The sequence below is a fragment of the Artemia franciscana genome, chromosome 5, assembly GCF_032884065.1.
Source record: "Artemia franciscana chromosome 5, ASM3288406v1, whole genome shotgun sequence".
NCBI classification, from domain to species: Eukaryota; Metazoa; Arthropoda; class Branchiopoda; order Anostraca; family Artemiidae; genus Artemia; species Artemia franciscana.
The window spans coordinates 35737459-35756136 of NC_088867.1; the positions used below are offsets into that span (position 1 = coordinate 35737459).

Here is an 18678-nt window from a genome sequence, read left to right on the forward strand (position 1 = left end):
ATTTTTTAGCTTTTTTTTAAACAGCGAAAAAATACATATAAAAAAGTATTTTTCACTTGAAAGTAAGGAGCAGCATTAAAACTTAAGTTTAACAGAAGCTATTACGCATTAGAGGGGTTCACCTCCTCCTAATACCTTGCTCTTTACGCTAAAGTAATCTTGTTAATTTCAACTATTTATTTTATGGCCTTTTTGATTCAGGGGTAATTCTTATGGAATTGGGAAGAATTTAAGCTTTAGTGTAAAGAGCGATGTATTGACGAGGGGTGCCCCCTCATATACATAATAAAAACATGTGAATATAAAAGTTCGTTACGTAAGTCAATTTGTATGTTATGTATATTTTTACTAATAAAAACGTTCGTAAAACATTAAAAGTTCTAGTTGCCTTTTTTAAATAACCAAATAATTGGAGGGTAACTAGGCCTACTCCCCCGCTCCTTTTTTCTCAAAATCGTTCGATCAAAACTATGATAAAGCAATTTAGCCAAAAAAAAATTAATATGCAAATTTCTTTTTAATTATTCATGTGCAGAGAGCCAAAATCAAAACATACTTTAATTCAAAAACGTTCAGAAATTAAATAAAAAAAAGTTTTTTAACTGAAAGTAAGGAGTGATATTAAAAATTAGAACGAATAGAAATTACTCCGTATATGAAAAGGGCTGTTCCCACCTCAAAGCCCCGCTCTTTATGCTAAAGTCTTTTAATGTTTTAAAAAGTAGAGTTGAGAGAAAGAGTCAAACTTTAGCGTAAAGAGCGGGGTGTTGAGGAAGGAAAAGCCCCTTTCATGTACGGAGTAATTTCTGCTCGTTTTAAGTTTTAATTTCGCTTCTTACTTTCAGTTAAAAAACCTGTTTTTCTTTATTCAATCAATTAAAGATCAATTAGAGAATGACATCGGCTAGCTATTCATTAACTATTAAAAAATCATTTAATGACTGCATTCCATGGAAGTCCATTATGTCCCAAAGCAAGTTTCTTGGAATCGGACTGGAATTGGCATCTAAAAACCAAATCTCAATTAGAAGCTGATAATTTTGTGTCTTTTAATTGCTATAGTATTGCTTATAATTGAAATTTGACAAATTTAGAGAGGATCTAACCCAAAAAAAGAAAAAAATTAGTGTTTTTTAGCGTAATCATTCAAGTTACACTGAGATACTGGAAGAATTCCAAACTGTACAGAATGAATTAAACCTGAAAAAATAAAATTGTATTCTAATATATAACTAGGTTATATAAAGGCCGAAAATATTTAAGATACAAAAGGGGTTCCTTTTATTAAGTCTTTTTCTCCCAATTTTACTTCATAAAAGTATTCTTACTTATTTCGTCTCGCATTAAGCATTGCCCATTCACCATCTTCATCATCTTCTTGTTCTTCTTCGTCATCATCCTCATCTTCTTCCTCTTCTAATAATTGCTCATTGGCTAAATCTTCATCTTCCTCATCATCTTCCTCTATATCGTCTTCAGCTTGGATTGGAGTACCTTTATTCCTTCTCAATTCTTTCATCTGTAAAAAAAACTTCTTGCAATTGCTACAAATAAAAGACTAAGATTACTTAAATTTATGTGACCGAAATTAGTCTTTTTTAGGCAATACGATAATAAATTTGTTCAATGAATATAATAATTCACCCTGGAAATTACAACCTGGGAAAGTTTTCCCAGAAAGATAATAACCCACAAAATATTGTTCTTTGCTCCTATAAGAAATTGTGAAAACCTGATGCATTGACCCGGAAGATTGTACCTAGGAAGACTACACTCGGAAACGATTGCAACCTCAAAAGATGGTATCAGGAAGATTCCTTCCAAAGAATATTGTCACGATATATAATCCGATTTGCTGGAGAGACCCCCATTCGACTCTTTGACTCAAGTCCCCTTCCCTCGGCTTTATCTATATTTTTAGCTTCTTAATCTATGTCTTTCAACCTATTTCCAAATTTTCACAAATCAAATCTACAAAGCCTGTCAAAATCGGAGTGTGAGTGGATGTCAATCTGGGTGAAAGTTAGTTTCATAGTAATCATGAGTGTGAATGTGAGCATGAGTTTGAGACTGAGTATGGGGGATTAAATGTGGTATTTTGGGCTAAGAAAAAATGTGTACTCAAGTTAAAGCAAATTTCAGTTTTTGGGTCATTCCCTGTATCATCCCGAAACGAAGAGATAATATATCTGTATACACAGGATAAAATGTGGGGAGGGATTAATCCTTTGGCCTCTCTTGGACAATCTATAATGCGGTAACGATCGCCTGTATATACAATTTTGCTGAAGAAATTGTAAACCGGCTTTAACATGCAATTGATGTACAAGTGGGACTTGACTATAGTACCAAATCTACGCATCAAAAAAGCTTTAAAGAGATTTGGTCTTACGTTGCAGCATATTCTTCCAGGTTTCCTGAAACAATGGGCTCACTTAGAGGTCATCCAAAATAAAAACCCATTGTGTGAAGCAAACTAAAAAAAAAAAGAAGCATAGCATTCAGAAGCTATTAATTTGTATGCAAAGTGTCAACACGGATTCAATCCCAACTTGTTGAAAAGAACAGCTCCGTAGGTTTCACAAGCAAATGCGGCTCGGTTTACAAACTATACTTTGGATGTATCTCAAACCTTATCTTTATTTTTCAATGGCATTGCCGTTTTTTTAAGAAAAAAAATTCCAAACATAAGTCTAGGCTATGGACAAAGGATTACTTGTTTTGTAGTTGCTTTCTTTTTAAATGGACTATGAACCAACTCTTGAGGAAAAGTATATACATAATCACAAAAGTAGCAAACATCTGCAAAATTAGGAAATTTCTGTGTATAACCTAAGGCTAAATATAAAATTACAATAATAGCGCTTATTACTTGTAAAAGCATGGAATGAGGAATCAATAAGTATACTTATTATTTTTTCTTTATCTGATTTCTGTACTATAAAAAAATTAACAAGGGAGTAAATACCATACTATCTACCTCTTTTCAACAAAACTTACCAACTTTTCAACACTACAAGGATCCTTGCCTCACAGATGTTGGGGGAGCATGGCGGTCCCAAGTCCGCAAATAATGAGGGTTGGGCTGTTGGCTTGTAGCTTCCACCCAAGATATTGAGAGGCAACACTAAAAAAATTGGAAACAGGTAGTGACCCCTGCATGCCACTGGACCCTATTTTTGACTGCAAGACCCAATCTAAAGATGGCCTTTTTGAAATGTGAGAAGGATGAACCAGATATTCCAATACGGAGCAAGTTATTTCCAAGCAAAAATATCACGTAATCTTGGGATTATTCGGAAACTTAAACACATCTTTCCTGGATCTATTCTTCAGACCCTGTATTTTTCACTCATTCAGCCGTATTTAACTCAACTCGATTTGGATGTCTACTTTCCAGTCTCTGCTCCATCCGATTAAAGTAATTCATCAAAAGGCTCGTCAGTTAGTTAACGAATTTAATAAAGGTCATCGAAGAGTGCTTTTGAATACTTATGCACTCTATGTCGTCTCTTGCTCTTCAATGATTTTCAAGTATCTTCATGGTGAACTGTCTCGCTGTTTCAATTCTTTCTTTCCCGATTTAGTTAATTCAAGGAGCTCTTATAATCTACACAATAAAGACCGCCTACTATTACCTCAAACTAAGACTGTCAGATCAGATTTTAGTCCCCGAATAGCATGTAGTAAAGTATAGAACAGTCTCCCTGATAATGTCCGTAGCATTCATTCGTTTGATACCTTTAAAACCCAATTAAAAATATTTTTAGTTGATAAATATAATGGGGAATGAATTTGAGAAAAAATTCATTTTTGAATTGATTTGAATTAATATTATTATTTTTTTAAATATTATGTTGAATAATGAGGGTAGGGTGACATCCCTAGTTGCTAGGCTTGAGCACGTTTATTTATTTAATTTTAATTGTTGTGATTTTGTGTTGGTGGGAGATGATGTGGACTTGGATTTGGATTTTGAGGACGAAGTGGTAAGTAGAAATAACACAAAGTTATTTAATTGGATTTCTTGTTTTTTTAAGAAGAGACTCTTTATTTGGTCTTTATTTTTGTTTTAACCCCTATGTAACGGGCCATGGAGCCTTGTAGGGGTAGAGAGTTATTGTTGTCCATTTATTTTGATGTTAATAAACTGAACTGAACTGAACTTGATAGATAATCGTGCTCAGTGGAATAAGGTGGCCAGGAAATGGATTACAGAAGTTTGGTGATGAATAAGCGTCCAGCCTTCAGTCAACCACGGTGGAGCTGGAATACTAATGTCACCACTTGCATACAAAGCAATGACAAACTGGAACCCAATTTAGTGAACTATTGTGACAGCTTGCTTCATATCTAATCATCCAAAAATCACCATCATCGATCACCTACTATGCTCTGACTAACGAAGTGGAATGATGAAGAGAAGGATGTTTTCTAGAACATGCTGAAATTAACTACCAAAGATCTTCCCAGGCATGATATATTCTGTTTTGTTGACAATCTATATGCTAGGGTGGGTGCAGACTGCCAGTATTGCCATGTTTTTCTGGGCCCACATAGCATGGGAGAGATAAACGAAAATGGGACACTGCTAATGACTTAATAATAGTTGCTCGTATGTTCAAACATAAAACGAATTATAAGTATTCGTGGGTATCCTCCGATTTCAGACAAAGAATCAAATTGACCATTTTCTCATATCAAGACATTAGAGAAGCAGCCTATTTGACGTGAGTGGCCTTAGACAAGTGGATATTAACTCTGATTATATTCTGCCCCAAAAACATCCAACGAGGATGGTCAGGAACTAAGTAAATAGGTAAGTTTGTGCATCGACTGCTCATAAGAATTATCACCAGAGCGCAGAAACATCCAAGAAGAGTGTTGTGTGAGCTGTTGATATATCTACGGCTTTCGATTCTGTGATAAATTTTACAACAATTCTTAATCTTCTTCATCAACCTGAATGTACGCATATTATTGTGGTGCATTAGCATTCAAATGGTTTCACACAAATCGAACTTTATATAATTCGCTCATCACCAGTGACAATTAGCCATGGATAATGTTGGGACAAGTTTTAATCCAGATGTATTTTATCTCACTTGTGCCTACAATAACAAAATTTCTATGTAGAGCATACAATGTCTACAGAAGTGGTCTAAGTTTATTAAGCTAAGCAGACAAAACTCTAGTAGAGAATTCATCGTTCAGTAATCTTTGAACAAAGTAAGAGCAGCTAAGCGTTGGTCACGTGCACGTTGGCCTTAATAGAAATCCCTCTGATATTGAATTCTTAGTTTTCAAGCAGCTTACTCCTAGGTTCTTGTTTCTTCAGCATAGGCAGCGCAATAGCGCCGCCTAAGTAAAAAACGATGTGAAAATAATATTTTTTTAGACCAAGGCACTTCGCATCGCAGGAGTTGTGATAAAAACTTCAAAAATTGCTCACTCAATTGGAAATTAAAAAGTTCTACTGCCCTTTGAAAGAGTCAAGAGAGATTGGAGGGTAACCAGCCTACCACACTCATAATTTTCCAAACACATCCAATCAAAATTTGGAGAGATTCATTTTGCTCAGTATAGGTGAAAGGTCGAGAAATTATACCTTTTGGGACTATAACCCCCCACAGCCACATGGCAAGTGCTATAGGTTATACAAGTTGCCCAATATTAACACATTATGCTTTTATGGAAGGCGTAGTTAAAAAGCCGTGGAGGGAGCCGATGAAACACTAAATCAGATTCTCTAGTAGCCTACCGTTTTTAAGAGTCAAAAGAGATCTGAGGGGAAATATCCCCACATTTCCTCTTCCCCAAATGCATCCGATTGAAATTTTGAGAGAGCTGTTTTGTTAAAAATCGTCAAGAGATCATATAACAAGGGCTTTGGGGTTGAAACAACTCCAAGAGTGTAGGGGCAAGGGTTGCAAGTTATGCAGCGGAGGAAACTTACGGTTTTTATGAAAGGGGTCGTCATATAAATTTTAGAGGAAGCTCATTTCTAGACAGTTCTAGTTCCCTTTAAAGGGTCAAAAGTTATGGAGGGCAAAGACCCCCTCCCCCAAACACCGTCTTTTCTCCGGGCACATCCGATCCAAATTGTGAGATAGGCATTTTGTTCAAAATAGTCCAAAGAACATATAATAATGCTTCCAGGGTTGATCCAGAGCCATAGAATAAGGTTTCTAAGTCATGCCCTGAGGGCATATAAGGTTTTAATAGAATGGGTGGTCGCTCAAACTTCAGATGGGGCTCATATGATTGGAAACTGAAGTTATAGTTCTCTTTTAAGAGTCAAAAGTGATTGCGAGGCAACCATCCCCTTCCTCCATGCCCCAAGTCTCCAAAAAAAATCCAATCAAAATTTTGAGACATTTATTTTCTTCAGCATTGCTTAAAGTTCAACAAGTCATACCTTTGGGGATGTCAGCCCCCCACAGCCCTCAGGGATAAGGCTGTAAGTTAGGCAATTCGTTCATTGTTTACATGTAGCATTTGTTAATGAGAAAGGTATGCATGTTTGACCTTTACTTTCAACAAAGACTAAGGGAATTCAGGTGATCCTTTCAGCGAATGATGAAGGGAGTCTTGAACTAAATCAAAACACGCTATGTGCATGCAGGTCATCAAAAGAGTGTAACTCAGGAATGACTGGGCATATTAATTTGGAACTTTCAGTATATAATAAGGGAGATGATCAATTGACCAAAAAGGCAATATTTGAATGCTACTACAATTGCTGCTGCAACTAACACCACTGCTACTTCTATTACTACTTGAACCACTACTACCATTAAAACTGCAGCTTCTGTAGCGAGTACTACCAAGCCTGGGGATATTAAAAGGAACATTTGATGAAACGTTGAGAGAAAAGTCGACCTAAATTAAAACATATTTCATGCATACAGATTGCTGATACAGGCGTATCAGCAATATTTTTGGAAAGGCTTGCCGTTTCAGTCACTTCTGGTGCATCATGAGTGGGATTTTCAACTTATCAAAAGGCAACATGTACCTGCTGCTACTCTTGCTACTACTACTAATACAACACTATTACTGCTACTACTTCTCTTACTTTCTGATTTGTAAAAAGAACAACAGATTTTATCGTATTTTTCTTTACTTCAGGCTTAGAAAAAATTACCTCCCCCCCCAAAAAAAAAAAAATATTTTCAAAACATGATTTTTGGAATTGCAATTTTGTGATTACTAAATAAAACAAAATACTTTAAGATGTTTTTAGGTATTAATTTTTTTTTTAGGGCTTGGATTTTCTTCCAGGACTCAAATTTTGGGACTCACGACTTCGATTTTTCTTGACTTATTTTTTTTTAGACTTATATTTTTTTAAAGGACTTTTCAAAAAGATCCAGAATACAGGTATTTTGTTTTAAAGAGTTCTTTTCGTTTACCATTTGATTCGTGGTGTCTTTCATAGCCTGATTGGCCACTAACCCAGTTTGTTTTTACTTAGAGTTTTGTGGTGTTGCAGTTTATGTTGAATTTCCATTGGAAACAATCAAAAGACGGCCTTCACTCATCAAATATGTCTTGAAATCTTCCCTAATAGATGTTAAGCATCTGACGAAGATGCTCTTCAAGTACTTATTTTGGCATCCCTCTTTTAGGCAGTTCAAACAAGGCTGAGCAAATTACATTATTACTATATCGTCAAAATAAGGATAGTTGACGTAATGCCAGAAGCAGCCAGTATGTCAGATGAAATCTCTGACTTATTGTTTATAATGGTAGCCTATCGGCACTACAGTTCACGTTTGAAGCCCTATTCTTCGTTCTTTTGAATGGTACCAGGGGCGTCGTTTCGGGGGGATGGGGGTGAAAACTACCCCCCCCCCAATAATTTGGATAAAAACTATAGTAGAGTCCATGCCGATTGACTATCCGGATATGGAACCCTCTTACCCCCCCCCCTCATAAAAATGCTGGAGCTACTCTCCTGAATGGTACTAACAGGCTTTTGAGATACCGTACAAAAAAGGCATCCCTATTCGTTAACGGTCCTAACACAACACTTGTAGAGGAAAATAATCCCACCGTATTATACCATTTTTTATAAACAAAGAGTTAAATTCAAGTTTCTCACGTAGGAGGATTGGATCCGATCGAATTCTGCATCCCCTCAGAGATTTGATGGGATTTAGTTCCTAGGGCACCTAGTTTTACAACTCCCTCGATAACATGACTTCTGCATAAACTTGAGAGTTAATGACGTTCTTCGGTGATAAAAACCACAAAAAAACATAACAAGGGGAGTTGAACGATTTGATTTATGGATGTCACACTGTTTATTTGCTTTTAAAACCGACTTGAGTTTTCCGCATACTTACTCGTTGCTTGAGTTTGTCTGGATCTTCATACTCTGGATCTTCGTCTGGATCAAACTCTGAACTTATGCGACACGATGTACGTTCGTTCGAAGTTATTTCATCTTCATAATAAAATTCAGCCATCTCATGCAAATTACTCGTCGAAAGAGACTTTCTACGGCCCTATAATTAAAATTACAAGTCAGCATTGTTGATAACACTATCAATAAGCATGGAATGTTTAAAATGTATGATTTAAAAAGTAACTAGAACGTTTTGGTAGTAAGCTTGGCGCTTAAGTATGACACAGTAGTATAGCCATTTAAAAAAATTAAGGATGTAGGTGGTGTTCTAAGACGAATGGGAAACTTGATAATTATGCGTCATAGCTAGGTAGTGGAAATGGTGGTAAATTTAATCTAAAATCTAGTGAGGGTTAAAGTTCTAATGAATCTGTTGTAACTAAAATGGTATAAAAATATTGATGCAGAAATAGTAAGTTACAAGAACCATCCCGCGACACAAAAAGCTGTCACCATTTATAATAGTCTTGAACCATCTTTTGAGGTCATGCACTCTGTGACAATTTGTAGACGTCAAACCATTTAGCATGTCGCCAAACTTCGTGGCATCGCTTAGTAACTATGATAATATTGAAGAGTAGGAAATGAGGATGAAGATACAACTTGTATATTCGTAAAAGATATATAAAACACTAAAAACTAGTTTTTTTAGGAATGTAACAAGAGAAACATAACGAAGGGATAGAAATGCATAGAAGATTTTTGAAATGAGGGTTTTAAGTATAGGAACCTAAAATATTCCTAAAATATTCGAATAAAGAACAAAATCGTCAGAAGAATATGAACTCTAATAAAGATGCACGTATGTATTTGCTTTAAACTAAGTATATGAGCTGAAATACTCCTTAAAAAACAAATAATTATAAGTTTCTTATTTTGTATTTGATAGGTATAGATTGGTGATTTGATTTCTCAGGATTTCAAGCTGTGGTAGATTTCTAATAATTTTCTTTTTTTTAATCTTCGTATATTCAATTCAAACGTTTAAATCTTGATACGTCTTTTGAGTACAAAAATAAAAATTTGAAATTTAATTTAGATTTAGCATTAAGTAAAAGAATTTTCCTGTAAAAATTTTGATTTATAAACAACTAGTAGTGGAGATATGATTGGATATATATAGCAGTTTAGACAATTTTATGGGCAAATATATGCAACCCGTATGCAAGAAACAACTATATTTGTGACTGGCTGGTATTGAGAAGGTGAAAAATTCTGAAGTAATATTTTAGTTGCATTCCATTTCCGTTGTTAACTCAAGTTGTGTGAATTTACACTTTTTATGAACATTTTACTAGAAATGTATGAAAAAAAAATCGATGCCATACCATTAATTCAAACCGAGAATTCAGAGACCCATCTAAACCAGCTAGACAAAAAAAAACATAAATATTTGCCTTCTTTTATTAACAATTTTTCGAAAATTCAATTTTCTTAAATGATTACTCCGACCTTGGAAGGAGTATTACGACTCATATAGTTAGTTTTAAGTATATATTTATATGAACTTTTATTAAACTTCTAAAGAGTTTGGTCTTCATTCTATTGTTTTAGGATGAACAGAGGAGGTGATATGTCGTATAATGCAGAGCTTTAATTAGATGAAAATAGGCGTAAAGTGGCCACCATTTCCTCCTCAAAGTCCAGAACTTAAATTAATAATTTTTGCACTTCTCATACATTTGCTTTCTATTATACAAATCCCCTAAAAAACAACAATGTTGTAAGAACCACCCCGCTTCGCAAAAAAAAACCCAAAAAACCAAAATAGGCTGCCAAAAAAGTAATGATATCAATTTCTTCGCCTCGAAAACGAATTTTTGACAGTAAAAATAGTAAATATTTTGCTTTTCTGCCCCGTTTACAACACAATCCTGAAATATCATTTCCACAGCCTACAGATGTTAGGATTTTAAATTTCCCCTCCTTGTTTACGAAACGAAGATTTTCGCCTAAAATATTCCTAAAATATTCGAATAAAGAACAAAATCGTCAGAAGAATATGAACTCTAATAAAGATGCACGTATGTATTTGCTTTAAACTAAGTATATGAGCTGAAATACTCCTTAAAAAACAAATAATTATAAGTTTCTTATTTTGTATTTGATAGGTATAGACAAAAAAAACCATAAATATTTGCCTTCTTTTATTAACAATTTTTCGAAAATTCAATTTTCTTAAATGATTACTCCGACCTTGGAAGGAGTATTACGACTCATATAGTTAGTTTTAAGTATATATTTATATGAACTTTTATTAAACTTCTAAAGAGTTTGGTCTTCATTCTATTGTTTTAGGATGAACAGAGGAGGTGATATGTCGTATAATGCAGAGCTTTAATTAGATGAAAATAGGCGTAAAGTGGCCACCATTTCCTCCTCAATGTCCATAACTTAAATTAATAATTTTTGCACTTCTCATACATTTACTTTCTATTATACAAATCCCCTAAAAAACAACAATGTTGTAAGAACCACCCCGCTTCGCAAAAAAAACCCAAAATACCAAAATAGGCTGCCAAAAAAGTAATGATATCAATTTCTTCGCCTCGAAAACGAATTTTTGACAGTAAAAATAGTAAATATTTTGCTTTTCTGCCCCGTTTACAACACAATCCTGAAATATCATTTCCACAGCCTACAGATGTTAGGATTTTAAATTTCCCCTCCTTGTTTACGAAACGAAGATTTTCGCCTAAAATATTCCTAAAATATTCGAATAAAGAACAAAATCGTCAGAAGAATATGAACTCTAATAAAGATGCACGTATGTATTTGCTTTAAACTAAGTATATGAGCTGAAATACTCCTTAAAAAACAAATAATTATAAGTTTCTTATTTTGTATTTGATAGGTATAGACAAAAAAAAACCATAAATATTTGCCTTCTTTTATTAACAATTTTTCGAAAATTCAATTTTCTTAAATGATTACTCCGACCTTGGAAGGAGTATTACGACTCATATAGTTAGTTTTAAGTATATATTTATATGAACTTTTATTAAACTTCTAAAGAGTTTGGTCTTCATTCTATTGTTTTAGGATGAACAGAGGAGGTGATATGTCGTATAATGCAGAGCTTTAATTAGATGAAAATAGGCGTAAAGTGGCTACCATTTCCTCCTCAAAGTCCAGAACTTAAATTAATAATTTTTGCACTTCTCATACATTTACTTTCTATTATACAAATCCCCTAAAAAACAACAATGTTGTAAGAACCACCCCGCTTCGCAAAAAAAACCCAAAAAACCAAAATAGGCTGCCAAAAAAGTAATGATATCAATTTCTTCGCCTCGAAAACGAATTTTTGACAGTAAAAATAGTAAATATTTTGCTTTTCTGCCCCGTTTACAACAAAATCCTGAAATATCATTTCCACAGCCTACAGATGTTAGGATTTTAAATTTCCCCTCCTTGTTTACGAAACGAAGATTTTCGCCTCCCAGTTAGCTTTTGTGGTAATACAGACAGATTCTCTTGATAAACCTAATTTAATTAAATACTTTTTGGAGGCATGCGACATTAGTAAAATCTAACAGAGACCACACAAAGTGACTAAAACCTTGTTTCAAACTTGTTTGCAAAAAGAAACAGTCTTAATAATTAAAAACTTATTAAAAATTCAACTATTAAAAATCCATTAAAAAAAAAACAACTTTCGTCCCAACCCAAACCAGAGCAAGCAGTCCCAACCACAAATCCACAACCACGTCAAGGGGGCGGTTAGTTCACGTTAGTTTTAGTAGAAAAGAAGGAATATAATACCTAGGTAAAACAAGATCTACGCTAGGAGTTCAAATTTGTACGATACCAGGTGCAAATTTGGCCTGTTTTACTCCCAGCACTCCTCCTTGTCTTCCACTGTTAAATTATTAATAAAAAATGGGTATATTGCGCTTTATTTGCACCACTAATACAGAAAGATATTGAATACGCAATATTGGAAGGAAAAAAGATAGCCTGCAGAAACTTGGTATAAAATAAAGATAAATCCAAGTTTGGTGCCGAAAAACCACCCAAACCAAAGCTGTAGGTGGACTCATAGCCGCTCAAATGGGAACGGGCAACCAGAACAGCCGCCTCAGGTGCCGCGTGAGGGGAGTTGCCAACTTCGATAAAAATTTTCACTTTGATTCATTTTGTTTGCTTATTTTTGAGTCGCAAGGGTGGCGCTGCAGTTAATTTTTCCCCGGCCACCTCAGGAACAGCTCTAAGAAGGACTCGATACGAAAATGAGTCGGTCCATCGTGCAATATTCAACAGAATAACTCAAGACTGACTCGGTACAACCTGTAAAACACGACATAACTTATTAGACGGTTTTCCCACTCTACACTTTGGCATGAATTTTTAAATTCCGTAACAGCAAAGTCCAAGAGCAGGTTTAGTGATACCGACCAAAAATTAAAGCTTCCTTGTCTAAAATTAATACTGAAGAGCGTATTTAGCAGTTTGCCGCCAACTAGGACGAATTGGCTGAAGACGAAAGCTCTTGAGGATTAGACTGCTTTATTCAGGCTTGGCACGAACCTATTAAAGTCCTCTGTAGAGCCAGGGCTGAAAAAACTGAAAACACACCTTCAAAGTGGTTGTGGAGATGTGTCAAAAAATCCCTTTCGTTATCTATATCTATCTCCATCGGCGCGCTACTTAATCGAAGATATATGATCACACATTCTGGCAATGGTAAAAGCCATTCGTACATGTTTGACCCGGGGCGTCAATTCACGGAAACGCACAAGGAAAGGGTAAACTATAGTTTTCACAGTTTAGGAAGTTGGAATATTTTTTTTCGACGAAAATAGGTACTTGTCAATGTAAATACGAAAAAAGGAATTTTTTAATGAAGATGCGAAAAAACCTGTTTTTCAGAATCTATTTTCCAATACCTAAATCTACCTCCATCCATGCGATACCTTATCGAAGGTATGACCACAGATTATGGTAATGGTAAAAGTGTATGTTTAAGATAAAGCATTTGTACAAGTTCGACCCGAGGTGTGAATTCACCAAGACCCAGAAGGAGGGGGTAAACCATAGTTTTCACAGTTTTTGAAGGTGGACTATTTTTTTATGAAAATAACGAAAAAAAGGTATTGGTCAATGCAAATGCGAAGAAAAATGTTTCATTGAAAAGTGAAAAAATCTACTTTCCAAAATCGATTTTCCAACATCTAAATCTACCTCCATCAGCGCGCTGCTTAATCGAAGGTAAGACCACACATTCTGATAATGGAAAAAACTTAGGTTTAAGCTAAAACATTTGTTCAAGTTTGACCCGGGTTGTCAATTCCTAGAAACGCACGAGGAGGGAGGAAACTATAGTTTCATAGTTTTTGAAGGTGGAATATTTTTTGTATGAAAATGACAAAAAAACGGTATTGGTCAATGCAAACACGAAGAAAAGAATTTTTCATTGAAAAGCGAAAAAATCTATTTTCCAAAATCGATTTTCCAACGTCTAAATCTAACTCCATCCGCGTGCTACTTAATCAAACAGTTCGTGGTAACGAACTGTAGTAAGTATTTTTTGCCAGAAGGCAGATCACGGATGCGTGTTTATTTGTTTTTTTTCCAGGGGCGATCGTATCGACCCAGTGGTCCTAGAATGTTGCGAGAGGGCTCATTCTAACGGAAATGAAAAGTTCTAGTGCCCTTTTTACGTGACCAAAAAATGGAGGGCACCTAGGACCCCTCCCGCGCTAATTATTTTTCCAAAGTCAATGGATCAAAATTCTGAGATAGCCATTTTATTCAGCGTAGTCGAAAAACCTTATAACTATATCTTTGGGGACGACTTACTCCCCCACAGTCCCCGTTGGAGGGGCTACAAGTTACAAACTTTGAAAAGCGCTTGGATATAGTAATGGTTATTGGGAAGTGTACAGACGTTTTCAGGGGGATTCTTTGGTTGGGGGAAGGGGTTGAGAAGAGGATGATATGTTGGGGGAACTTTACATCAAGGAATTTGTCATGGGGGAAGAAAATTTCCATGAAGGGAGCGCAGGATTTTCTAGCATTATTAAAAAAAAACAATGAAAAAATAAATATGAAAAGTTTTTTTCAACTGGAAGTAAGGAGCAGCACTAAAACTTAAAACGAACAGAAATTATTACGCATATGAGGGGCTCACCTCCTCCTAATACCTTGCTCTTTACACTAAAGTATTTTTAGTAATTTCAACTATTTATTCCACGGCTTTTGTGATTCAGGGGTCATTCTTAATGAATTGGGACAAAATTTAAGCTTTAGTGTAAAAAGCGAGGTACTGACGAGGGGGTGAGCCCCCTCATATATGTAATAAAAACATGAGAATACAGAAGTTCGCTACGTAAGCTAATTTATAAGTTACGTATATCTTTTACTAATAAAAACATTCATAAAAAAATTAAAAGTTCTAGGTGCCTTTTTAAGTAACCAAAAAATCGGAGGGCAACTAAGCTTCCTCTCCCACTTCTTTTTTTTCAAAATCATTCGATCAAAACTATGATAAAACCATTTAGCCAGAAAAAAAATATACAAATTTCGTTTTAATTACTCCTCTGCGGAGAGCCAAAATCAAAACATGCATTGATTCAAAAACATTCAGAAATTAAATAAGAAAACAAACAGTTTTTTTTAACTGAAAGTAAGGAGCGACATTAAAACTTAAAACGAACAGAAATTACTTTGTATATGAAAGGGGCTGCTTCCTCCTCGACGCCCCACTCTTTACGCCAAAGTTTTTTACTGTTTAAAAAAGTAGAGTTGAGAAAAAGAGTCAAACTTTAGCGTAAAGAGCGGGGCGTCGATGAGGAAGCAGCCGCTTTCACATACGAAGTAATTTCTGTTCGTTTTAAGTTTTAATGTCGCTCCTTACTTTATGTTAAAAAAAACTCGTTTTTTCATTTAATCAAAGGTAAGCCCACACATACTGATAATGGAAAAAACGTAGGTTTAAGCTAAAGCATTTGTTCAAGTTTGACCAGGGGTGTCAATTCACAGAAACGCACGAGAAGGGGGTAAACTATAGTGTTCACAGTTTAGGAAGGTGGAATATTCTTTCTTAAATATAAATGACAAAAAACCGGTATTTGTCAATGCAAATGCGAAATAAGGTACTTTCAATGAAAGTGAGAAAAAATATATTTTCCAGAACCTATTTTCCAATATCTAAATCTACTTCAATCTGCGCGCTGCTTAATCAAAAAGGTATGACCATACATTCCTGTAACGGCAAGAACGTAGGTTTAAGCTAAGGCATTTGTACAAGGTTTTACTAGGGGTTTCAATTCACGGAAACGTACGAGGAGGGGTAAACTATAGTTTCCATGGTTTAGGAAATTGGAATATTTTTTTCTTCAGTGAAAACTGCAAGAAAACCGGTAGGCTATTTGTCAATTCAAATGTGAAAAAGAGTATTTTCCAATGAAAGTGAGAAAAAATTTATTTTCCAAAATCTATTTTCTAATATCTAAATCTACCTCCATCGGCGCGCTATTTAATCGAAGGTATGACCAGACATTCTGATAATGGTAAAAGTGTAGGTTTAAGCTGAATCATTTGTACAAGTTTGACCCAGGGCGTCAATTCACCGAAACGCACGAGGAGGGTAAACTATAGTTTTCACAGTTTAATAAGTTGGAATATTTTTTTCTTCAATGAATATTACAAGAAAGCCAGTGTTTGTCAATACAAGTGCGAAAAAAGGGTATTTTTCAATGAAAATGCGAAAAAAAAAATTTCCAAATTCTGTTTTCCAATATCTAAGTCTATCTCCGTCCGCACGCTATGTAATCGAAGGTATGACCACATATTCTGGTAACGGTAAAAGCTTAAGTTTAAGTTAAACCATTTGTACAAGTTTGATCCGGGTCGCCAATTCACTGAAACGCACGAGGAGGGGGTAAACTGTAGTTTTCATAGTCTAGGAAGGTGGAATGTTTTTTTCTTCAACAAAAATGACAAAAAAAGGTATTTTTCAATGAAAATGCGAAAAAAATATATTTTCCAAATTCTGTTTTTCAATATCTAAATCTATCTCCGTCCGCACGGTACTTAGTCGAAGGTATGACCATACATTCCGGTAACGGTAAGAGCGTAGGTTTAAGCTGAGGCATTTGTACAAGTTTTACTCGGGGCGTGAATTCACGGAAATGCACAAGGAAGGAGTAAACTATAGTTTTCACAGTTTATAAACATGGAATATTTTTTTCTTCAATGAAAACGACAAAAAACCGGTATTTGTCAATGCAAATGCGAAAAAAAAGCTATTTTCAATGAAAATGCGAAAAAATCTATTTCACAAAATCTGATGATATCACCCTCAATAGTCCCTGGGGAAAGGGCTGCACAGTGTATCAGTATCGGTCGTATAGATATCACGCTTATTGGTATTGGCGTACTGTTGAATGAGGTTTAATTGCTTATTTGAAAGCTATTGCACCTATTACGTGATGTTTCTCAATTCTACCACCAGTAAAGGTGATATAGCACTAAAAACAGTACGTTTGGTATCACTTCTTAAGTGGAAAAACTATTATCCAAACATGCTGAAAATAGCCCCCGGACAATTCCCCTGGAAAAATATTCACAGGCAAAATTGAGTTGGCAAAGACAAAGTAAGACAAATAAAAAGAATTTCGTTTAGAAATTATGTCAAGTCTCTTCACTGTAAAATTTACCCTTGAAAGTTAGCCCCCAGTAATTTACTTCCCCGCGGAAACTCTCTCCATGGAAATCACCCCAATCACAAAATTCTCCCTCCCAAAAAAGTTTGTATACTTCTCTATAACAAATACTATACGTAAACAAAGGCCTCTCCCCATGGGCAGTGGGAGGGAGGGGGTCATGTTACCCCGAAAGACATAGTTCAAGTATGCTGAATATAATGACTATCTAAAAATTTTGATTGGAAGACTTTCAGGGGAAAATGGGTGTGGGAGAGGCCCCCTCCCATGTCCATTTTTCTAAAAAATAGCCTCCCGATGGGGTTAGTTGCCCTCCATTATTTCAGGTCACTCAAAAATGGCAAAGAAGTTTTAATTTCTGTTCAAATGCACTCTCTAACGATATGACTGTTATTTCCATATGATCAATTCTGGAAAGAAAATAAATAAAAATAAACACGCAACCGTTATTTTTCTTTTGGCGAAAAACAAATTCTACATTTTGCTATATAGGAGCTTGAAACTTCTTCAGTAGGGTTCTCTGGTACGGTAAATCTGATGGTAGGTTTTTCACTAAGTTTCCTTGACTTCTACTGGATGTATTCCACCTTTTTTGAAAATCATGCAAAAAGGCACAAAAAATTTAACGTTGACGAAGTTGGCTTCCTTCTATTAGATCGTCTATTAAATCTATTAGATATCTACAGAGATTAGGTTCTTTATAATTCTCTATAGCCGTAAAAGAAGCAGTCAAGTCAAGCCATAATGAAATTAAATAAAAAAAACTAATTTTTTTAGCTGAAAGTTAGGAGCGACATTAAAACTTAAAACGAACAGAAATTACTCCGTATATGAAATGGGTTGTCCCCTCCGCAATCCCTCGCTCTTTACGCTAAAGCTTTTAATTGTTTTAAAAAGTAGAATTGTGGCAAAAAGTCAAACTTTAGCGTAAAGAGCGAGGGATTGCGGAGGGGACAACCCATTTCATATACGGAGTAATTTCTGTTCGTTTTAAGTTTTAATGTCGCTCCTTACTTTCAGCTAAGAAAATTAGTTTTTTTTATTTAATTTCTGAACGTTTTTGAATTAATGCATGTTTGGTTTTGGCTCTCCGCACATAAATTATTAAAATGAAATTTGCATATTAATTCCTTTTTTGGCTAAATGGCTTTCTCTTAGTTTTGATCAAACGATTTTGAGAAATAAGGGGTGAGGAAGGAGGCCTAGTTGCCCTGTAATTTTTCGGTTACTTAAAAAGGCAACTAGAACTTTTAATTTTAACGAACGTTTTTATTAGTAGAAAATATGCGTAACTTAAGAATTAACTTACGTAACAAACTTTCATAACCTTATATTTTTATTATGTATACGAGGGGGTTTGTACCCTCGTTAATACCTCGCTCTTTACACTAAATCGTAAGTTTTGTCCCAATTCTTTAAGAATGACCCCTGAATCAGAAAGGCCGTAGAATAAATAGTTGAAATTACTAAAAATACTTTAGCATAAAGAGCAAGGTATTTATCTCCTGCTAAATACCTCGCTCTTTATGCTAAAGTATTTTTAGAACCCCTCATATGCGTAATAATCTCTGTTTGTTTTAATTTTCAATGCTACTT

At 35.0% G+C, this 18678-nt stretch overlaps 1 protein-coding gene across 2 annotated transcripts in view; it reads right to left on the minus strand.

The window, feature by feature from the left end:
- The window catches only part of LOC136027332 (uncharacterized protein DDB_G0283697-like), a 158995-nt gene that overhangs the window by 15463 nt on the left and 124854 nt on the right, over positions 1-18678 (minus strand). For both annotated transcript variants that reach the window (XM_065704469.1, XM_065704468.1), the window contains exons 6-7: positions 8352-8513; positions 1329-1519 (exon numbers count right to left, since the gene is read on the minus strand). In XM_065704469.1, the coding sequence (XP_065560541.1) occupies positions 1329-1519; positions 8352-8513 (353 nt within the window). The remainder of the gene's footprint in view (positions 1-1328; positions 1520-8351; positions 8514-18678) is intronic.